The 21,847-nt window shown below is 49.5% G+C and overlaps 7 protein-coding genes across 7 annotated transcripts; 4 read left to right on the top strand and 3 right to left on the bottom strand.

The window, feature by feature from the left end:
• Positions 1-3,457: 3,457 nt before the first annotated feature.
• F5J12DRAFT_914154 (uncharacterized protein) lies at positions 3,458-7,312 on the bottom strand (the record flags this gene model as incomplete). The annotated part of the gene is made up of 9 exons (XM_051749113.1): positions 3,458-5,058; positions 5,108-5,252; positions 5,302-5,468; positions 5,522-5,690; positions 5,737-5,856; positions 5,896-6,024; positions 6,076-6,225; positions 6,282-6,488; positions 6,566-7,312. The coding sequence occupies 9 exons, from the start codon at positions 7,310-7,312 to the stop codon at positions 3,458-3,460; spliced, it is 3,435 nt and encodes a 1,144-aa protein (XP_051598031.1).
• Positions 7,313-7,937: 625 nt separating this feature from the next.
• Positions 7,938-9,864, top strand: F5J12DRAFT_244857 (uncharacterized protein). Its single transcript, XM_051738556.1, has 11 exons — positions 7,938-8,239; positions 8,291-8,304; positions 8,371-8,838; positions 8,890-8,930; positions 8,985-9,003; positions 9,056-9,083; positions 9,147-9,168; positions 9,228-9,263; positions 9,325-9,349; positions 9,415-9,514; positions 9,565-9,864. Exons 1-11 carry the CDS (start codon positions 8,090-8,092, stop codon positions 9,631-9,633), a joined length of 972 nt encoding a protein of 323 aa, XP_051598032.1. The 5' UTR covers positions 7,938-8,089; the 3' UTR covers positions 9,634-9,864.
• Positions 9,865-9,929: 65 nt separating this feature from the next.
• F5J12DRAFT_906519 (uncharacterized protein) lies at positions 9,930-10,536 on the bottom strand (the record flags this gene model as incomplete). The annotated part of the gene is made up of 4 exons (XM_051748794.1): positions 9,930-9,977; positions 10,049-10,168; positions 10,219-10,247; positions 10,320-10,536. The coding sequence occupies 4 exons, from the start codon at positions 10,534-10,536 to the stop codon at positions 9,930-9,932; spliced, it is 414 nt and encodes a 137-aa protein (XP_051598033.1).
• Positions 10,441-12,500, top strand: F5J12DRAFT_844038 (uncharacterized protein). Its single transcript, XM_051746243.1, has 4 exons — positions 10,441-10,867; positions 10,926-11,934; positions 11,984-12,290; positions 12,399-12,500. The coding sequence occupies exons 1-3, from the start codon at positions 10,813-10,815 to the stop codon at positions 12,117-12,119; spliced, it is 1,200 nt and encodes a 399-aa protein (XP_051598034.1). The 5' UTR covers positions 10,441-10,812; the 3' UTR covers positions 12,120-12,290; positions 12,399-12,500.
• F5J12DRAFT_723921 (uncharacterized protein) lies at positions 12,354-13,496 on the top strand (the record flags this gene model as incomplete). The annotated part of the gene is made up of 1 exon (XM_051741485.1): positions 12,354-13,496. A coding segment is annotated over one exon (1,143 nt), but the record flags the coding sequence as incomplete, so codon positions are not given.
• A 471-nt stretch (positions 13,497-13,967) lies between these two features.
• F5J12DRAFT_245062 (uncharacterized protein) lies at positions 13,968-15,988 on the bottom strand. The gene is made up of 2 exons (XM_051738557.1): positions 15,747-15,988; positions 13,968-15,697 (listed from the first exon to the last, which is right to left on the bottom strand). Exons 1-2 carry the CDS (start codon positions 15,880-15,882, stop codon positions 14,151-14,153), a joined length of 1,683 nt encoding a protein of 560 aa, XP_051598036.1. The 5' UTR covers positions 15,883-15,988; the 3' UTR covers positions 13,968-14,150.
• Positions 15,989-17,110: 1,122 nt separating this feature from the next.
• On the top strand, positions 17,111-18,081 carry F5J12DRAFT_949972 (uncharacterized protein; the record flags this gene model as incomplete). The annotated part of the gene is made up of 2 exons (XM_051749786.1): positions 17,111-17,872; positions 17,906-18,081. The coding sequence occupies exons 1-2, from the start codon at positions 17,365-17,367 to the stop codon at positions 18,079-18,081; spliced, it is 684 nt and encodes a 227-aa protein (XP_051598037.1). The 5' UTR covers positions 17,111-17,364.
• Positions 18,082-21,847: the final 3,766 nt, after the last annotated feature.

Below are 21,847 nucleotides of genomic sequence, written 5' to 3' on the forward strand. Positions count from 1 at the left end.
CGGCTTCACTTTCTTTTCTCTTATGTTTCATCTGCCAACAACTTGGCAGATCCAATTTCCTGTGGCATCCTTCCCTCTATTTCTACGTGCATCCCTGACCCTCCTTCACTCCACTCCTCCATCACTCCTCCTTTCAGCATGGTCCTCCCTTCTCCTCTTGAAGAGTTCCTTTCAGACATCGACCCTATGCTGCCGCCTCTGCCTTTTATGCTAATGCCGACTCCCTCTCTCATCACGGTCGCTTCCTCTTTAAGCACCATCCATTCCAAAACTCCCCGTCGACCTCGTCCTGGCTCCTCCATCCAACCCTCCCCATGGCATCCACACATGTTGTCGCCAGTGACCGTCTCATATGTTGGTCTTCCCCCCACGGTGCTGATTTCTTGTCCTCCCTCGAGAGCCTTTTTCCCCAACAATCGTCTTCCGCCTTTTTCAAGTCATGCTCCAATCCTTAGACCATAGCACCCTTCCAACTATGGAGCGGGTCTTCTCCGTTTTACTCAATTCTGTGACTTACTCGCTCTCCCGGAGGAGTCCCGCATGCCAGCCTCACCCGAGATCATTTCCCTCTTTTCCGCACATCATGCTGGACACACCTCGAAAAGACTTAATAACTGGCTTGCTGGCCTCCATTTTTGGCATATTGTCAACGGCGCCCCTTGGTACGAGATGACATGCTTTGCCATGTTCGCAGAGGCTTCACTAAACTTGTCCCCCCATCTTCCAAACGTGACAAACGCCCTCCTGTTACCATTGAGACTCTCTGCATCCTTCACGATCGTTTGGATCTGGCCAACACTTTTGATGTGTCTGTTTGGGCTCTTGCCTCGGTAGCGTTTTGGTCTTGCTGTCGCCTTGGCAACTTCTCATTCCCTCCCAGAATGTTTTTGACCCATCTAAACATGTCTCCTGGCAAATCCTCCCTCTTTCCATCTCTTCGTTAGACAATGGTATGTGTCACTCTACTTTCCACATCCCCTGGTATAAGACCACCCTCTCTCTTGGCACGGACATTTCTGTCACTTCTCGTGATCACACACCTGTCCCCTTCTAGCCTTATTGAACCATTGCACAGGCAGTCTCGCATTCCATCGGATGCTCCTCTCTTCGCATTTTGTACATCTTCCGGTTGGTCTCCCATGACCCACGCCTGGTTTCTCAACCGTTGCAATCAGATTTGGGTTTCTGCTGGCTTCCCTGATATGCCTGGTCACGCCTTTTGCATCGGGGGGCTACAGAACTCTTACTTCAGGAGTGCCTCCTGACATGGTCGCCACTCAAGGAAGATGGAAATCGCAGGCCTTTTTAGATTACTGGCGTCAAATCAATAGCATACTTCCTCTCTTCATTTCTTCATCTGCTGACTCCACCCGTTTACTTTCTCTCGATTCAATCATGGACAATTTCGCTTGTCGTACCAATCTCCGTACAGTACCTTCCCGTTCTTGATGCTCCCTGTTCCTAGTACCATTGTTCTGTATATGTTTGCTAGGAATCCTATTCTGATCGCTCCTGTGCTTAACTCCAGTGTGTGGGGTGTCTCGAGGCCACTTCCGTTGTGAGCTTAGCTCTTTATGGTCGGACCTGTGGCCTCTCCTCCTCTCTTCCACTCGCCCGCTCTTACACGCTCAGAAGGCCACGCCGCTTGTTTCCACGCACTCTTCCGTTTCGATCCCTCCCTCGACCGGGTCACGTGACCTCTTCCACCCTCAATCTCTCGGTCTCGCAGTCACGTGACTTCCGCTCTGTGCATGTGCAGTCTCGGCATCTCGGCGTCTCGGCACGCTCGCTCGATTCCAGAGCATAGTGTTCGGCGGCCTTCCCCCCACACACTAGATCGCATTCTCCTTTGTGATCTACGCTTTTCTACTCACCTTTGCCCTTTTCATCTTCTTGATCTCTTAACCTGTATCTTCATCTCTCCATCTCTGTTTGTTCACCTAGCTACGAAGGTTTAGGACCAGGAAAAACGACGCAGATTTGGCTGTACGGGTCATTATAATGATCCATGAGCTCCACAAGATCTGGTGTATTCGTCTACATAGGGCAGGTTGGCGAAAGCATGTCGAAGAAGGTGATGTATTGACATATTAGTACATGCAATCGTCCAACCCGGAAAAATTTCGCAGCACATCCACTGCCCCGCACTCGATCCCATTATATCCTCACACTCGTTGACCCCGTCTACCTTTCACTTCCTCCCACCAGGATCCGAATATTGCATACTGATATACTTGTGTTGGGACCGTCGAGTTACTGGGTAAGCTGACCTTATGGTCGACATGTGGGTCTTCCCTTCCTTAGAACCATGGCTGTACCACCGTCCCTTACGAGCAACCAGAAACTAAGCTCGTGACAAGGTAACCAGCAACACAAATGGCCCGCAAGTCAGACTGATTCACAGAGCACAGCATAATCGCAATCCTTGTCACTATTCAGCATTGATGGCCCACCATAGTTATCTTTGCAACGGACCAGTTGTACGTGAGCAACCACATCACGCAAGGTATAGTACTGTCCGCGTTCGCTGTACAGGTAGTCATGTCAAACGTTCCTTGCGACGTGAGTCACTACTATCTGACAGTGGACAACCATATGGTGGTTTCCGTTGACTTCGCTTCGTAGGATGCATCCAGTACTTTTTTTTTTTCATGCCATTCTTGGGACGACACAAACCTATCAATGATCTATAACTCGGACAAAAGATATCCCTGGTCGCGTGTTGTAACAATACAAATTAGCTGACATGTAAAAATCATCAGGTCCTGGATCGCGTCGTCGCTCTTGTAGTCCTGGTCTTCGCACCGCAAACCTCTTCCCCCTCCTTTATCTTCGCATTCGCCGTTATATCTCGTCCCGTGCGAGTCGCCCTAATCGCCATCTTCCGTACTTTCGTCTTCTCTCGACGGCATATTCTGACTTCCGGAAGAACTTTGGATGTCATCATAGCTTGGAGGAACGGCGCGACAGATGATAGTAAGGGAGATAAATATGGGGTGCGTGTGGGGGTCGCGATTCCTCGTCGGAGGGTCAAGCTTTCACTACACGGATGATGCTACGCCAAGATGAACAATGTCGGTAGGGCTATAATGAGGACGACTGTGACGTTGAAATCGGAACGGAAGAGCTTTCTGGGGGCACTCCGAAAACCCCCAGGAAGCCATTTCATCGAATTCGTGATACCGCACGAGAATTACTCACATGAACAGGGTTGAGGATCTTGTAAATGGCAAAGGATGTATGCATAGTACAAGTGGTAATAGATGGAGTTATTGAGACTGTCGTCATTCATGGCACATGAATATGAGCATTCTCCAACGCAGCCCCAAGTATTACATAAATAAGTAGGTAGCAATTATGAGCGCTCAACTAACGAGAACAGCACGAAATGAAAAGCGATCGAGATAAAGGATGAAAGGCAGACCAGTCTGACTCAGTTCAAACCCCCATATGTGTGTCACAGGATTTCCAAGACTTTCGCCCGAATGTTCTTGGGGGTGATGTTAGTTCCAGGCCCCGGGACGACAATTTCGCTCCCGGTAGCAACCCTCTTGTACGTTCTATTCGACTGTTGTACGAGAAGCAACGCGTTGAATGGCTGTCCGAGGCGGGCAATCATCGCTAGTGCGCGGGTGTAGCTGTCCACCGGGGGCATGGGCACAGTGGGTAATGACGCAACTTCATCCGCGTCAGAGTTAGTATCAGACTCCGAGCCATCTCCCCAAGTAACCCCATTACTCGGACCTCGGATATGATGAATCCATGGATTCACGAAGACGAATTTCTTTGCTTCGTGTAGTGGAAGATCATCTGCGGTCGTGAACTCTACATTTCCAAGTCCCGATACCCTGGCACGATAAAGCTTCTCATTGCCATTACATGGGTTCTCGAGACTTTTCACAGAAAAGACGACGCATGGAAGGTGCAGACGTCGGGTTGCAAAGCGGGCGGGGGAAAGACGATTGATGTTATTGTATATAATCCGCGCGTGGTGCCGGGTCAGCCTGCCACGTAATTCGTTGATGCACTTTTCCATTTCTTCCCCTTCGAGAGGCGGAGGGTTGTAAGCAATTTGGCTATAAACGGAAATGGAAGCTGGGAGACAACTGTTGTATGACGATGACTTCCCTGACCATGCAAGCACCGTTACCTCGCCAGTTCGAGCCACAATCTCCTCCAGGAGGTGTCCAATAGCGTCGGCTCCTTCACCGTAGTGAGGCCTGATATCAGACTTGAATATGCCGATGAGAGAATATGCAGCATCCTCCTCGACCGTCGCATTGCGGGTCGAAGCCAGACGAAGTTTCTCGTGCACCCCAAGATCGTCTGGAGAGAATGTGATGATGGTTCCGCGGGGAATCTTGATAGCATCTGCTAGCTCCTGCATGATCTCCGGAGATTCCTTGTGGTTCGGGACAATATTACCGAGGTATGGTTTCCATTCGCAGTCATAGAAAAAGATGACCTTCGGTGAGAGAAGTTCTTGTAAAGTCCATGCGCGGGTCATCCATAAACTACCGGTAAGGTCCCCGGGCTTAGACGGGTGGGCCACACCAGCGAGGAATACGAGTGTGGCTGCCGAACTCGCATACCATTTGTACATGGATGTAAGAGATTGATTAAGGACGGAACTTGTGGACTTGTCGATGCAACAGGTATCTGACCATGCCCAATTGTAACCAAGTCTGCGTGTCTCCTCGCAGAATTTGCGCAATTTCTTATTCAAGGGCTCGTCCGAAAGGTTCCATACGGATTTGACTACGTTGACATCCTCGAATGACGGCTCGTTCCCTTGCCATGCGTGCGAAAACATTACGTATCCAAAAAAACCTGTAATAACTCGTCGGATCCGTTCGTTGTCTATGTCTGTCATCATGGATGAAACAAGCTCTTTGAATGATGGATCAGCCTTGAAGATACGGATCCGCTCAGGAACGTCGCAAAGGCAACCAGAGGCGACATGGATGATGACAAGGGGACAATTTTTGAGGATCTCGCGAACAATACAATCGATAACCGCGATCGCCTCAGATGGAGAAACATAGTTTTTGCGCAGTTCTGTAAAACCGTCATTTGTGAATATGAGGTTCATACAGGAGGTGCATACGCTTGATTGAAAAGTCATGAGATTGTTCAATTACCTGCAGCATGGACTTGAAAGCATCAATCGCGTCGTCATACCGTTTTGCTCCATGAAGAACCAGGTACTTCGTTTCGTGGCCCCAAGGGTTGAAGGAGTCTACTTTCACTGCCTATGCGGAAACTGTAGGGGACCAGCTTATAGACGAACGCTATGCGTACCATATTGGCATCCTGTAGTGCATCCTCCCACAATCCTTTTGCCGCTCGAGCTCTGCTCCGCTTGATAAACAGACCTGCGGGACTTGTAGGACTGGGAGATGATGCAGCAAATCCAAAAGCTTCATCGCCAACTTGCTCAAGTGTCGTGGCACACCTTTTGGTGAAATCTGACGGCGGTCACTAACATGCAGTCAACCAGACTGGCGGCTAAAATACGGACCTGCGATCCAGTCAGCAGTTGGCTCGCTCCTGAGGGTCTCCTCGTCTGATGTCCTGATGATGTTGAACAGAATATCCATGGCTTCGGTGGTACGTTGTTCAGTAAAGAAGGTTTCACACAGATGCTGCTGAGCAATGATATCCAATCCATTGAAATTCCACCCAAATATCTTCATAGGGGTTTAGATTAGTAGCTAGCGACGGTAGAGTACTTACGAGCGAGATCGTCACCAGCGGCGGGCATTGTTTGTCCTTGGGGGCTAAGCGTTTCGCATGCTCGATCAATGGTATTGTACGCTTGTAATCTCCTGCCTTCATGCACATAACTCCAAGGACCTGCGGAGTGTGTCAGCAGGAACACTCACATGTCTGCACATGCAGACCACACGCCTGGGTGTAAAGGTAAGTGGCCTCATCATCGTTGTTATTGTTCGCTCTCGTAGCAAGGTCCTCCACACGCGTTATCGCCTCTTCTTGATTTCCGGATTCGAACACAAGTATCGACTGAGCGGAACATAGATAAATCCTGGGAAAAATCTAGACCATCTCACACACCTTCAGTAATAAGAGAAATCTGTTATCGCGCGGCTCACAATCGTGAAAGGCGAGATCGAATGTGCGCAGCGCTCCCCCTCGATCACCCTGGCCAAGTAGAGCAACTGCCATCGCAATATGGCCGATAGGCGATGACTGAACACGGAGGGACTTGAAATGCACGCGTGAGCGAACATGTGCATGGGGAAGCGAGAAAGCAGGCTGACCTCCTTGGCGTCCTCTATGGCAAGTGCCGGATGATTCAAACGCACTCGTATGAGAGCGCGGTTTGCTAGGACGTGGTGGCTGGGACTTGAAGCACTTGCGATCTCCTCTGACAGCGGCGCCTCGATGTTGGTCAGGTTAACCTGTGTCCATGATTTGAGGGTCTCGTCACTCATTTGTACGAGTGGAAGCTGAGAAGCGTGGAGTTCCTTTAGTAATCCATTAAAGTATTACGCAACGTATTGATTGTTAGTGATGCGACGTTCATAGGTAGATGTAAGCTTACAGCAGGGTCGAAAGCAAGGACATCCCCGAGATTGTGGATTGTGATATTCCAGCCATTTCCACATGCGAGATACCGCCCACTTGGTGAGAAAGCGATGCATTTGACCTCTGCGGTGTGTGTGATAATGGCACTGATCTGCTTGCGGGACACACAATCCCATAGTGAAACCGATGAACCTGCAGTACATGCAATGAATCTGTCGTTAAATGCTATAGATATCCTGTGTTGGTTGTCATGGATCGACCACTCTGAAGCCAGCGACTTGGAAAGGTCCAAACAGGTGATTTTTCCTTTGTTCGCGACGAACAGCTGCTGGCCATCAGACGACCAAGCCAACGGAGCGACCGGACTTGAACTGACTGAACCGTTTTGACCTGAATCGAACAAGACATCACCATTGTGAGTGCTGTAGACACGGAAACCTTCATTATGCGAGACAGTAGCAAATCGATTACCGTCCGGGGAGAACCTGACACCATTAACCAGAATGTGCCGGAGGGGAGGAAGGAGTCGGATACCGGAAGAGAAACTGAATATCTGGGCGTTTTGGTGGTCCGCAGTGGCAATTTTGGTGCTGTCGCTAGAGATGTCGACCCCGAATACAGAGCTACTGTGTTCTGTGAGCTCGCGCACCTTTTCATGGGTGGCTGCGTTCCAGATGGTTGCGTTCCCCGCGCGGTCTCCAGTCACAATCCACCGGCCATCCTGAGCAACGACAACAGAATAGATACTCCCATTCCCGAACATGGGTGGACCCTCTTGTTGTCCGTCTTCAATCTTCCATCGACGAATACCACTTCCATAATACCCTCCTATGACATGGCTTTCACCCGCAAAAGTGACCGCGTATGTATCACTGTAAGATACCATTTCGATCCGTCTCGCATCTTAAGTAACCACCCCAGCAAACTGTCAGTAGGGCTGCCTCAGCCTCTCTAACTGCTGGTACGCACTCATCGACGTCGCTGGCAAGCCTGCCAAAACAGCTTCACACTGGCGTTTAGAGGGGAAAAGAAGGAAGCATCGTAGACATCGCTCCACTTAGCACCCGCAATACGTGCACTGCGGATCAGTTCACACGACAAAAGATTTTGGCAGTGTAAGTCTTTGTAATGATACCTAGTGTCAGATTATGCCCTTCCACAACATCCAGTATTTTCGTCTGCCTTCAGTAAAGTCATCTATAGAGCAAGCGTTCCCAGAAGAAATATGTCGAAGGAAAGGCGTAACTAGTACCTTGAACCTGTGCGTGTTGCGACACGCAAATATTTGTGCCTTGATGGTCGTTTCCACAGCCTCATCGGCATCATTGCTGTTAAGTCGCTTGATCATCGAATCATCATCCGCGGGACTATGTAAACGATATAGGTACATATGGTGCCCTCCTAATATATCCCAAGGTAGAGCAGCACTGCTTACCTCTTTCTTGGCAAGGATGGCTTCCATGGGGAATGATATAATACCCTTGACTGATCGCAGGTGCCACGTCTGCACCTCGATCACGGTTACCCTCGTCCTCCTTTCATGTCGAGCAGTAGCTTTAATGCAGAGTTGACTCTTGGCCCAGCTCTGGTTGGGACAACACTAGCGTCGTGCCTCTTCGGTTGCTCCGTCATACAGACATTCGGATACTATAGGCGATTCCCGTCGGACTCGACGATCATTAAGACTTTGGTAAGTGTTCGCTACTGTATGATGTTGGTTTCTTGAGACTACGTTTAGCAGGTAGGTACCATCATGTATGTCCACGTCTTTATGCCCTCGCCTATGAGTGATAGTGGAATTGGTTTCAATTCCCCAACTAGGTTGCTGACTCTCGCGCACATCGTTTGTGTCATCTACTGGACATGGATAGTGACCGTCACTGCATTTGGAAAACCTAACGAAGTCACGATATTCACCCCTTCGAGAGGAGCCAATCTGGTTATCACACCTTTCATATGCTATCTTGTTCAGGTACGAAACCTTGACGAACAATGTTCTTACACAGAACTCGGCTCATTCCACCAGCTCTTCTTCGCATTCCGTCTTTACAGATTCTCCGGGAGTTGGCTGCTGTCCATGATATGTTTCGTCCTAGGTGGGATCAGTTTCGTCGGCACGCTCGTCGACGCAGCAAGAGCCCTCAATAGACAATCATTGGAAGGGAACATGAATGCTCAGTACTGGCTAACAATTTTGACCTTGGTTAGTGGTGCAATGTGTGATCTGATCATCACAACGGGTCTTGTTTTCCATCTGAGGAAACAGCGCGCAAAGACAAAGATATCGAGGTAGGTACGGTAGTCAGAATGATCGCTGATTGTGATGACTGGTCGATTTAGGACTATCGATTTACTGGATAAGTTGACTGTATGGTCGATAGGTGAGTTTCCTTTTTCTTAGGATCGCTGTTGTATCGCTCCTTACAAGCAGCCAGAAACCGGGCTTGTGACAAGGTAACCAAGCAACATGAGTTACTTGGAATTCAGACCGACCCGTAGAGCACAGCATAAATGCTGTCCTTGTCACCATTTCCGTGAGTCAGGGCTTGTTGCTGTATTAATCACAGCAGCACTGAAGTACTGATGATCCACTACAGTTTTCTTTGCAACGGACCACCTGTATGTGTAGTATACAAAACTGTGGCAAGCCGCTTCTCACCTCACACTCTGTTTGCTAGTTATATGGTCAGCGCTCTACATCGTTCTCGCAGATGGTAGGGTGTCGACTTCAGTAACTCACCTGTTGACTACGTCTTACCCGACTTTTCCTGACAGTCTACACCAATACCTTCCTTGCCGCGTGAGCTTAGGAGAGTCCTTCACCTCCGTCCACTTGCTTATAGAAATCTCTGCGCCTATCATCAGACTGAACAGCCGTACTCCTCACGTTGAACACGACATCACGCAAGGTGCAGTGCTCTCTACCTTCATTGGACAAGCAGCCATGTCAAACGTTCCATGCGACGTGAGTCGCTATTTTCTGACGTCATTCTCGTCGTTGACTTTGTTTCCCAGGCTGCATCCAGTATTCCTTCCACACCATCCCTGATTCAACACAAACCTTGTGACCTCTCACCCGCCTAGGGAGTGTAGACAAATACATTATTTATGCGGCAAGTTGGAACAAGCCTGAGCGGAAGTCCTCTACATAGTTGATATGGGTTCTTATTCATATAGATTGCTCTCGTCCTCTCATTTATTCGTTTCCATTTGTCTTTATTTCTTCGTTTTCGACTACAAAGATGTGCAGTAGCCTACCCTCACATGTATGTAGGGCACAGCACAATCGCGCCTTCATCCAGCTGAGTGCGAGTGAATCACCAAACGAGGGCTGAGAGTAACAACAATAGCAGGTTAGTAGTCACGCATACTATTCTGATCTAATCAATCACGCCCAGATGATCTTCCTTAATCGTGCCTATAGCGAACTACCGAGCAGGTGAGCCAAAGCGAACGAAAAAAAAAAAGCCAGGTAACGTGCAATTTCCGCGGCGTCCACACGAGTACCGATGATCTTCAATCGCACGCGCGTATTTTTCTCGATGATATGGTCATCTGAAGCAAATGACAGAAGCTTAGAGATGAGGTTAAATTTCATGTTAGCAAATATGAGTATAAGCTGATGATTAGCGTGAGGGACAACTTTGCGTCGCGGGCTAGCGTACGCACCTGATGTGATACGAAAACTTGTAGGGGTCCTACGTCAGCGAAGAAGCCCATGCGTTATTCACAACGCCATCAACAACTTCTCCGTTGGACGGCTTGAAAACGCGTGACAAACTCAGCCTGTTCACTTCTGCCGATGTCTATTCCTCTGTCGGTGTCCAGGATCGAGACTGCAGCGATAATGTAGCCATATTGACCTGAGCATGTACCTTTGACGTCTGCGCACAGCTTGGACTCCAAGAATTGGAGTATGCAGGGTCCGAAGCACGAAGGGTGGAGCAGGATCGTGTGGGTGAGCTCTTTCTGTAAAATGAGGTACATAGTCGCACAATTAGAGAGACAGAAGTACTTGCAATGGAGAACATGGCGGGGACACAACACGTCCCCCGAGTGACATGGGCTCGTAAAATGAACGTGGAGATCTTACCCCTGGTGTAATTTGACTTAAGAAACTATGCTGTTTGGTTACGAGTTCGCGTAGCCACGCTGTTTCGACATCTGAGCACGAGGATACCTCACTGCCAATGCACGTTAGATGTGCGGGTAAGCAGCTCTCTCTCCTGCATAAGTAATTGTCAGATCACCGACAACGGTATCATGCCGTTCCAAATTCTTTCTTCTATCTGGAGGGGTATCGTAACAGCCGCCCTATGTGAGCATCCTCTCACAGTGGTGGTCCGATTGCCTATGCTGCTAAACTCGATTCTCAGGGTTTTTTCACCTCTTTCTTGGGGCATGGCTTTCCCAAGGCACTCTTCTACATGATAATCATACGAGGGTCGGCTGTAATGCACAGGACAATGGCACTAGTCGTTTCCGGAGGAGTACTTCTAGTACCGGTTGGTCTCTGACCATGCCCAACGTCTCCCCAGACATGCCCCCCCGTCCAGAATTCACCCCGTTCACAATTCCATACCTTTGCATGTCCAAGCCATATGATGGGAAAGGGTTCTGGACATATCCAGAGCGCCACGGTTGGATCATACACACGAAGGACGAGAAATGTCATGTCCTCTGTCCACCAGGCATTTGCCGTGACGGCATGAGCCTGGCAGACATTGGCCACACGAGGCAGGCCCAACCGCCAATATTATCGCGTGTCGACGGAATGCCAGTCACTGCCAGTGACAAAGTCGCGTTCCTCCAAGCTTGGCTCTTCTTTGGCGTCCTCACGGAAGTCTCCGCTTTATGCGGACTCGAGCTCGATGTCGAGGTAGAGTTCATTGTTGGCAATGGATCTGTCTCCACTGCGAAGCTCAATGGCTTACCAGGGAGATGGTTCGCGGCTGCAGTGAAGAAAAATCGAGCAGGTGATCATGCGCTCATGGAACATATTCTATCGATCGCGCGACATGCAGTCTTAATACTCTCTGAAGAGCTCGCCGAGGATGGTACCCGGAGGTTCGAGTACACGTACGCCGAATGTCGTGTCCTGCACTCTCTCGACATCACCGCCCGTATTGTCGCTCTGCACCTGCTTTTGCACGTATACATGCCCGGATTTATGGTGACCAATGAGAATGGATGGGGCCACGAGAGGATCTTGAAAAGCGTGGACTGGATCGGCCGCGAATGCGAGGGATTGGACCAGTTGTCCGATATAGCGCAGACGGAACTCGCAGAGCGAGGTTGGTGCACGAGCGAGATATACCTGCTAGCACCTGACGACCTGGCCTTCGCATCCCTCCTCACTCGCCCGAGAATCAGGGATCATTCCGGCTGTGGAGATGTTATTTGTAATGCATATCAGACAGATGAGGCGACTTACGTTACGAGGCATGTGCAGGACGGATGCAGCTGCAACTTCGTGGGTGTACCGACAAGTCTTTTGGTTAATGCATTGTCCCAGGACAAGGTTCCCAAGCTGTGTATTACTGAGCAGTTGGAGTTACGAATGGTTGTAGAAGACAACTACCCATATATTGCGTTCTCCCATGTTTGTACGTCTCCATTGCTGTCCACTCCTTCTTCCACTGATCTTCTGTCTCCATTAAGGGGCCGATGGGCTTGGAAACCCGCTCACAAACGCACTTCCTAGATGCCAGCTTCGTCGATTGCGTGATTATGCAAACGAACTATACCGCGTACACAAACCTGCATTAGCCTCTGAATCAGCTGACTTGCCAGTCGCACTTTGGCTGGATACGCTCTGCATACCCGTCGAGCCAAGCGCAAGAGCGTACCGCAGGAAAGCTATCCAGCTCCTAGGGGAGACTTTCAATGAAGCAGATGCGGTCTTGGTTCTCGATCGGGAACTTGAAATCGTCGAATCTGCTGCAGCGTCATTTTTGGAGCTGGGGTTGCGCATCCTGTGCAGTGGCTGGATGAAGCGCCTATGGACACTACAAGAGGCAACACTGGCGAGTGAGGCGCATAACGTTACTCTCCTGTACTTCCAGATGCGCGATGGACCTTTCTTGTACCAGAAATACGATCACAATAGGAGTGCGTTACGACGTGTCGACGAACGCACAACCGAGATCCAGGCAGAGGAGCGGTCTCTTCTTCACGACAGAGGTATAATGCTAGAGCTCGGGGCGCAACTACCATCTGTGGGCATGATGCGCAATATGCGAAAAGGCTGGTCGCCATTCAGGGTCATACACTCTGCCATAGAGCATCGGTCAACTAGCAAAGCCGAAGACGTACCGGTATGCATTGCCTCCCTATTGGGCAAAGACCTATCTACTATTCTTTCCGGTGCGGACGTGGAACAACGGATGGCCAACTTCTACGTTCTCATGCGAGAGGTCCCACTTGGTGTGATGTGGTGCGAGGAACCAGAGAAACTAAGCATTGAGCCGTTTCGTTGGGCGCCCCTGTTGATCACTGCCTGCCCGCAAACCACTTTCATGGGTTGGGAGGATTGCGTTTGCGACTCTGCTGGCCTGCATGTCAAGTACGGTGGCTTTGTCTTTGCTGAGAGCGAAGAAGAACGGCATGGTTCGGAGGCAATGCTTCCCCATGTCATCGACATGGTATCTGCTGAGACAGGCAGTGTATTGGGACAACTCTTTGCTCTTCCACGACGGGCCCGTCGGGAAATTCCGCTGCAGCGGAACTTAGCAGTGATAGTCAGGCATGATGATCACCCTGGTATGCATCCCACTGCCGCGATCGTGATCATTGAGGGCACTGTCGAAGTGGACAGTGGGATGCAATTGACTGAGTTTGTGTGCAGAATTGTTGGTTACATGTATCTTCAGTATCCAGATCGGGCTCCAGGAACAGCAGTTCGTGTACATGCCACAGCGGTCGATCAGATGTGGTGTATAACTTGATGTCCCGAGTTTGTAGGAGTGTCTGTAGTTCAGGCAAAAGATTCCCCAATCGCGTGTTGCAAAGCAATACATGATAATACAAATTACACAACTGACATTCAAAGATCATCACGTCCTAGATCACGCCGTCGCTCTTGTGGACCTAGTCTTCGCACCTCCAGTCCTAGCACCACCCTCCTGCTTCTCCCCCTCCTTCAACTTCGCGCCTGCCGGAGTACCCTGTCTCGTGCGAGTAACATCGTCGTATGCGATGTACATGGTATGAAGTGTTATAGGAGTAAAACATGAACTACACCCCCATGCCGTGGTATTCACAAAGCAACGAGGCTAGTCGAAGAAGATCGGTTCAAATCAACATGCCAAGCATCAAACATTCTTCTCATGCGATGTTGGAACACCTGATCGCCTGAGCAAACAATTGTACTTCGCCTTCAAGGAACTCGGCAACAGCACTCACTAGTACAAGTGGTAAGCAATACATGGAAGGAGAAGTCATTGAGACTGTCGTCGTCTAAGGGCTATGGAATATGTGTATGAAACATTCCTCCAACTCTGTCGCAGGTATTACATAAGCATTCAAGCAACGGCAAGGAAAACAATCGATAAAGGACGAAAGGCAGGCCGACCAAACTGAGCCCAAACCCCCCACGCACGTCACTGGATTATTAAGACTTTCCCTTGCATGTCCTTGGGAATGTCGGTTCCTAGCCCCGGGAGCACAATCTCGCAGTCTGTAGCGACTCTCTTGTGCTCTTCATACTCTTCGACTCGTACGAGAAGCCACCCGTTGAACTGCTGACCGAGGCGGGCAATCATCTTTAGTGCCCGGCGATAGTTATCAATGTCCGAGGAATGTCGCCAGGCAACCCCACTACTCGGACCTCGGAGTTGACGAATCCACGGATGCACGAAGACGTATTTCTGTGGATTGTCCACCGAAAGATCGTCTGCGGCCGTGAACGCCACCTTTCCAATTCCTGATACCTTTGCACAATATGAGTCCTCCCCTTCGCATGGCATCTCGAGACTTTCCACAGGGAAGACGACGCATGGAAGCTCTAGACGTCGGTTCGTAAACTTGGGCCGGCCCTTGATGCGATTATAGATTTCCAGAGTTCTTTCCCGGGGCAACTTGACGTCTAATTCCCCGATTCGTGTTTCCAGTTCTTCCCCGTCGAGTGACGGAAGGTTGGAAAGGGTCTGCTCGTAAACGGAAATGGAAGCTGGCAGACAACTGTAGTATGACGATGACTTCCCAGACCATGCGAGCACAGTTACCTCGCGGGTACGGTCTACAATCCCCTCCAAGAGATGGCCAAGAGCGTCGGCTCCTTCGCCATACTGTGGTATGATATCGGACTGGAATATGCCGATAAGAGAATACGCGATATCTTCCTCGACCGTCGCATTGCGCGTCGAAGCGAGACAAAGTTTTTCGCGCACCCCGAGATTTTCTGGAGAGAACGCGATGATAGTTTTCTGCGGAATCCCGATAGCAACTGCTAGTTCTTGCTTGATTTCCGGAGAGTCCTTGTGGTTCGGGACATTATTGCCGAGGTATCGTTTCCACTCGGAATCATAAAAAAGGATGATCTTCGGTGAGAGAAGCTCTTGCAAAGTCCATGCTCGTGTCATCCATCGACCGCGCGTAAGGTCCCCCCGCTTGGACGGATGCGCAATGTCGGCGAGGAATACGAGTGTGGCTGCCGAATTCGCATACCAGCTGTACATTGATTTAAGAGATTGATTGAGAATGAAGGTATTGGTCTTGTCGATACAACAGGTATCTGACCATGCCCAGCTGCAACCAAGTCTGCGTGTTTCCTCGCAGAAATTACGCAATTTGTTATTCAGGGGCTCGTCCGAAAGGTTCCACACGGATTTGACTGCGTTGACGTCCTTGAATAACGGCTCCTTCCCCGGGCCCTCGGGGTAATTCCATACATGCGAGAACATGACGTATCCGAAGAAACTTTCAACCTCCGGTCGGATCTGCCCCTTGTCCACTTTTGTCGTCATGGATGAAACAAGTTTTTTGAACCTCGGATCAACCTTGAAGCTATGCTTCCGCTCAGTCTTATCGTAAAGGTAACCAGTAGTAACGTTAATAACGACGAGGGGACATTTTTTGAGGATATCGTCAACGATGAAATCGATAGCTGCGATCGTCTCGGATGGAGAAACATAGTTGTTGCGCAGTTCTGTGAAACCGTCATTTGTGGGTATTGGATTGACACGGGAGGTACATACGCTTGACTGCAGGATCATGCGACTGTTCGATCACTTGTAGCATTGAATTGAAAGCATCGATCGCTTCGTCATACTGCCTCGCTCCATGAAGTGCCACATGCTTGGCCTCGTAGCCCCAAGGGCTGGAGGGATCCATTTTCACCGCCTACGCAGCTATTGTAGAGAACTGACCAATACAAGAAGGATACCAATGCATACTCGTTCGCATCTTGCAGGGCAAGTTCCCACAATCCTTTTGCCGCTTGGGCTTTGCTCCGCTCAATAAGACTCGGAAGACTGGGGGACAACGCAGTAAGGTCCCGTGTTATTGCATCGTCACGTTTTGCAGATCCGAAGGCAACATGCTCACTTACACCGTTGTCAAAATACTTTGAGAGAAGGACGTCTTTGAGATTGTGGACCGTGATTTTCCCATCAGCAAATCCACAGCGAGATATCCTCCGCTTGGCGAGAGAGCAACGCAGTTGACCTCTGCAATGTGTATGATGGTGCCACCGATCTGCTTGTGCGACACGCAATCCCATAGTGAAACCGAAGAGCCTGCGGCACATGCAACGAACCTGCCGTTGGATGCTACGGGTACCCGAGGTTGCTTTTCATGGATCGACCATTCGGAAGATAAAGAATTGGAAATGTCGAAGCAGGTGATTTTTCCTTGGCTCCCGACGAACAGTCGCTGGCCATCAGATGACCAGGTCAACGGAGTGCGCGACAATGAATTGGTTGAACCCTTTTTGCCTGAATTGAACAAGATATCGCCGTTCTCCGTGCTGTAGACGTGACAGCCGCGATCACGCGAGACGGTGGCAAATCGACTGCCGTCTGGGGAGAACTTGACACTGGAAACATGAGGGGGTGGAAGGGGAGGAAGGAGCCGTTTACCGGAAGCGATGCTGAATATCCGGGCGTGGCTCCAGTCCACGGACACAACTTTAGTGCTGTCGCTCGAGATGTCGGCCCCCATCACATCCCTGCAGTGCTCTGTAAACTCGAGCACTTTTCCATGAGTGGTCGCATCCCAGACGGTCGCCTTCCTTCCACGGGCACCAGTCACGATCCGCTCGCCATCCAGGGAAACGACAACAGAAAAGATCTTGCCACTTGCTTGCATGGTTTGACCTTGTTGCTGTCCATCTTCAATCTTCCATCGACGAATTTTACCGCTGTCATACCCTCTTATAACCTGACTTTCGTCTGCAAAGGTGACTGCGCGTACATCGCCCTGAGATACAATTTCGATCCGTTTCGTATCTTAGCTGTAACGACCCGCGCTCCCGCGGATACGACAATGGAACCAAGTACAATATGTCAGCCTTGATACTTCCTCTTTAGTACAGTCCTTTGTGTACGTAGGTATATAAAGACTCATGTAGTAGGTAGGAGGGAGCAGTTTTTATCGAGAGACCCCTGGCCAGTTCTGACGAACGACGCTTGAGACCTTTCGACGGAAACACTCTTACTAGTGTGACCAAGTCCTGTGACCGTCACATATTTTGAAACTACCTCTTCCCTCTCTCTTTGCTCTACTCCCTCTAGTTGAAACCCTTCGCAACGACGTCAAACTCCATCTTGGTCTGATCAACCGAGTGCGTAGTCACCTAGTCGCGACTTGCTGAACATGTTTTCCTTTACTCCAGCTAGTGTCAACAGTGAGATAGAGCGTCGGTGCTCGACCATGGAACCCACGGTGATTGGCCCCTGGGTATTCGGTGAGACCGAGCAGAATGGGGAGAGCATCACCGATGAGATGCAAATCTCTCGGGTGACCTCTCCCACAGTTCCCGAGTCTCCAGACTGCAGTACGGACGGATATGCATTATTTTCAGTTTGCATCGTCCAAGAACCAATGGGCACTGTAAACAATGACAGTGTCTGGCGCCAGCACCTCGACACAGTAGTTGAGATGGATGCTGAGTCGCAAACGAATGAGGATCTTGATTTGGTACAGACACCAGCTCCTGCTAATAAATTTAAACTACAAAGGCCTGCAGTATGGAATGAGAGCTATCAACCAGAGAAACCCAAAGAGTGGGTAAGGCTGGACATACCACACATGAAGGAATCCACACCAGCACCAGTGAGACAGCTGGACTGGTCCATGTTTGAGGAAGATGACTCTTACTTTGGTGAGATCCTGCAGGAATGGACTTGACCCATAGCAGTGCAGCCACAAGTTGATAGTGGCTCAATGATGGGTGAACTGCAGGTTGTGTCATCCAAAAAAGGGAAGGGCCATGCAATTGAAGATGGCAGAGCCATCAAAGCATATGAGAATGACTTACCCTTCATCCTCCCCCATGGCAGTGGTGATGATGACCCAATGACAATCATTTGAGAGCAGCAAGCTATTATTAATTCTCTAAGAAAGGAGAATCTTTGCAACAAAGCAAGAATAGGATTGTCTGGGCTCAGACTGGAACAGAAAGAGAATATTGAAGCTGTGAACTTGCTCAACTTCATGAATGATAAGACACATAAAGGCCCCACATTACCAAACAAGAAGAAAGAATATGCCAATGTATCTGGCCATAGAACCACCCCATTAGCCCATGCAATGAGTGTGTTTCCCCACCAGAGCACACTACTGAGAGCAATGTGTGGGGACCCTGATGATGACAACCCAGACTCGTTGGATTCCGGATCTGGTGGCAGGGAGGGTAGCAGGAACCCCTTCCCAAGTAGTGGAGGCCCACCTCACAGACCAATTGTGCCCAGGGATTCATCTGACTCTTCATCTTTGACTGATGACTCCTTGAACTCAGATGGTTTGTCCTCATTTGGGTCTGACTTCCTAGGAGAGGAACCATCTAGCACAATCACAGCTGATTCAGATCAAATGAAGGCATGGAAGCATGAGAAGAAGCAATGCTACCAGGCTAAGTTGAACAAACTGAGGTATCAGCAGGCATTCCTCAAGGAAGACCCACCATTCACATACAAAGGCAAAGTTCAGGTCAGACTATTCAAGAAATGGTGTTGGGAGCTTCATGATTTGGTATGACATGCACACTTGAACTGCAAAAAGAGTATCCATATTGCTGGGAAATACTTGAGTGGGCATGCTTACCAGTTCTACAAAAGGGACATCCTAGGTTTGAGAAAACAATATTCCCTCACTGAATTTTTCAAGGCACTCTTTAACTGCATATTCCCAGCAGATTTCCAGATGCAGCAATGTGATAAATTTGATGCATGCTGACAGGATCACCATTCAGTATTGGACTTTTTGTGCCAACTCCAAGAAATAGCAGACACTGTCAGAGACATAGGTGAACATGAGGTCATGTTAGCATTCTGGAGGTGCTGCCAACCTTATCTATGAGTGGAACTCACCAAGAATGGGTATGATGCCACCATGATCTCCTTAGTGACTCTCAAGTCTGAGTGTGTCAGGTATGAGAAGGCAAAACATGTTATTGATGAGGAGCAGCATCAGCACCAAGCTGGAAACTGTGAGCCCAGAAATAGAAAACTCCCTTGCCAATTCAACACACACACCACAGATTGGATCAGCACTGCCACTGTTAAAACTTCATCAACTATGAGTGATAACAATATGGGCAGAGCCCAGGATAAGAAACTGTTAAGATATCCCAATACTCAGCACTCTATGTGCACAGAGTCAGTAACTAAAGAACAAGAGACTCTGTGCACAGTGAAAATGCAAACACTGAACAAACAAAGAACAACTGAGGAAAATAAGTGAACACATCATTAATATGGAAGGTGGGGAACCTGGGGAATTAGTCTGAGGTGCACAGGCACTAACAGCAACACTCCCCCCTGATTGTGCACCTCTGCACATTAAGAACTCCCACTTGATGCACCTAGTCCTAGCATCTGACAGAAGTTGATCACCTTGGCCTTGGACAGTGGTTTGGTCATCAGATCAGCAGCCTGGGCATCAGTGGGGACAAAAGTGGGCACAATAAGGTTGTCCTGGACTGCATCTCTAAGCCAGTAGAAGCAGAGGTCAAGTTGCTTCATTCTGCCATGGTGTTCAGGATTCTTGGCCACAGAGATGGCAGATTGGTCGTCCATGTGCAGCACAGAGGGAGAAGAGAGTGGAGAAGCAATTTCAGAGAGTAAATTTCAAAGCCACTTGATCTCCTTGCCTGCCTGGACAGCTGCTATGTATTCTGCCTCAGTGGTAGATAGAGCAACAATGTTTTGAAGCTTGGAACACCAGGAGATTGCACCAGTGCCCATCTTGACAACATATCCACCTGTAGAGTGACCAGTATCCTTGCAGCCACCATGATCTGCATCAGAGAAGGTGGTGAAGGGTTCAGAGGTTGAAGGACCAGGAGAATAGGTCAGGGAATAGTCCAGAGTACCCTTGATATAGCGCATTAGGTGCTTCACAGCCTGCCAATGAGCCCAGCCAGGATTGGAGTTGAATCTGGCCAGAACTCTGACAGTGTAGGCAATGTCTGGGCAGGTAGTGGTGGCAAGGTACATCAGAGCACCTACAGCAGAGAGGTAAGGTACTTGGCACATTTTCTCCATTTCTGAGGCATCCTGGGGAGACTGGGAGTGAGAGAGGCAAAGATTTGGCTCCATGGGTGTTGATAGTGGCTTGCAGTCAGCCATGCCAAACCTTTCCAGTAAATCCAGGCAGTATTGGCACTGGGAGAGCAAAATTGAGCAATTGGGGCGATCTCTGTCAATTTTGATGCCCAAGAGTTGGGTGGTTGGTCCTAGATCTCACAGTTTGAAGTGCTGGCTGAGTTGGCAGATGAAGGAGTCTATGGCAGCCTCAGAAGACAAAGGAAGCATCATATCATCCACAAAAACAGGCAAGATGATGGAGACACCATCCTTGGAGTAGATATAGATGCTGGCATCAGAATAGGTTTGTTTGAAGTGCAGGGACTCCAATACAGAGCGCATTTTCTTGTTCCAGTGATTGCCACCTTGTTTGCTGCCATAGATGGCTTTCTGGAGCAGGCAGACATGAGATTTTGAGTTGCCTTCCACAAATCCTTCAGGTTGTGCCATATAGACTTCACAGTCCATCTCCCCATTCAGGTAGGCATGGGAGATGTCCACAGAGTGCAGGTGGAGGTCCTGGAGAGCTGCAAGAGCTAGAACCACTCTGACAGAGGCAAGGCACACTGTAGGAGCAAAAACCTTGAGATAATCAAAGCCAGGGTACTGATTATAGCCTTTCGCCACAAGTCTGGCCTTGTAGCGATCTATGGAGCCATCAGCATTCCTCTTGACCTTGAATACCCACTTGGAGCCAATAACTTTGCATCCAGGGGGTCTAGGGACAAGTTTCCAAGTGCCATTTGTCTGGTGAGCTGCCAACTCCTCCAGGGCTGCTTTGCACCATTTTTCTGCATCAGGGTGACTGATGGCTTCTGCAAATGTAAGAGGTTCATCTGGAAGGGCTGCAGACATGGCCAACTCATCATCAGAGTCTTCTTCATCACCAGAGTCCTCCAATTGAGCAGGGGAGAGCTTCCACCACTCTCTGGGCTTCTGTCTTTGCCTTCTGGGTAGTCTGGCACCTATGCCAACAGGACTAGGGGCTCTTGGGGGTGGTGCAGGTGATGGAGTGTGAGGAGGTGGCGCATCTTGAGCTGGTTGAGCAGGGAGAGGCTGGATAGGCACTGGATCAGCTGCTGGAGGCTCCAGAGGCTCTATCTCCCCCCCATGATCCAGGGAATCTCCAGAGTCACTTTCTGAGTCAGAATCTGGGTGAGGGTGGTAGTAAGATGGTTTGGAAGCTGGAGGTGCAGATGGAGGTTGATTGGGTGGGTTTGAAGCATCCAGAGAAGGTAACAAAGGGCGCTTGGACAGGGGGAAGTACCTTTCATCAAAGTCAGCCCTTTCTGAGATTATGGTGCACTTGGAGGTGGGATTGTAGAATTTCCAGCCCTTGTAACCTTCTGGATAGCCAATAAGGACATATTTCTCTGTGTGGGACTCCAGAGGGCACCTCTTGTCTTTCTGGACATGTACATAGGCAGTACAGCCCCACACTTGAAGATGGGAGACATCTGGCTTCCTTCCATGCCATAGCTCATATGGGGTCGCATTTTGGAGAGATTCAGTGGGGCACTGATTCCAGACATTGACCAGGGCAGCTAGAC

This window comes from Pisolithus orientalis, assembly GCF_024613125.1.
Source record: "Pisolithus orientalis strain OTSU chromosome Unknown F5J12scaffold_24, whole genome shotgun sequence".
NCBI lineage: Eukaryota > Fungi > Basidiomycota > Agaricomycetes > Boletales > Pisolithaceae > Pisolithus > Pisolithus orientalis.

Coding starts and splice junctions, on each gene's coding strand:
- F5J12DRAFT_244857 (XM_051738556.1), top strand. CDS start 8,090: ATGTCGAGCAGTAGCTTTAATGCAGAGTTGACTCTTGGCCCAGCTCTG. Junction 9,084..9,146: donor CTGTCCTTGTCACCATTTCC/GTGAGTCAGGGC, acceptor GATCCACTACAG/TTTTCTTTGCAACGGACCAC. Junction 9,169..9,227: donor TTCTTTGCAACGGACCACCT/GTATGTGTAGTA, acceptor TCTGTTTGCTAG/TTATATGGTCAGCGCTCTAC.
- F5J12DRAFT_844038 (XM_051746243.1), top strand. CDS start 10,813: ATGCCGTTCCAAATTCTTTCTTCTATCTGGAGGGGTATCGTAACAGCC. Junction 10,868..10,925: donor TATCGTAACAGCCGCCCTAT/GTGAGCATCCTC, acceptor CTCGATTCTCAG/GGTTTTTTCACCTCTTTCTT. Junction 11,935..11,983: donor AGAATCAGGGATCATTCCGG/CTGTGGAGATGT, acceptor GAGGCGACTTAC/GTTACGAGGCATGTGCAGGA.
- F5J12DRAFT_245062 (XM_051738557.1), bottom strand. CDS start 15,882: ATGGATCCCTCCAGCCCTTGGGGCTACGAGGCCAAGCATGTGGCACTT. Junction 15,698..15,746: donor GCATGATCCTGCAGTCAAGC/GTATGTACCTCC, acceptor ACGGTTTCACAG/AACTGCGCAACAACTATGTT.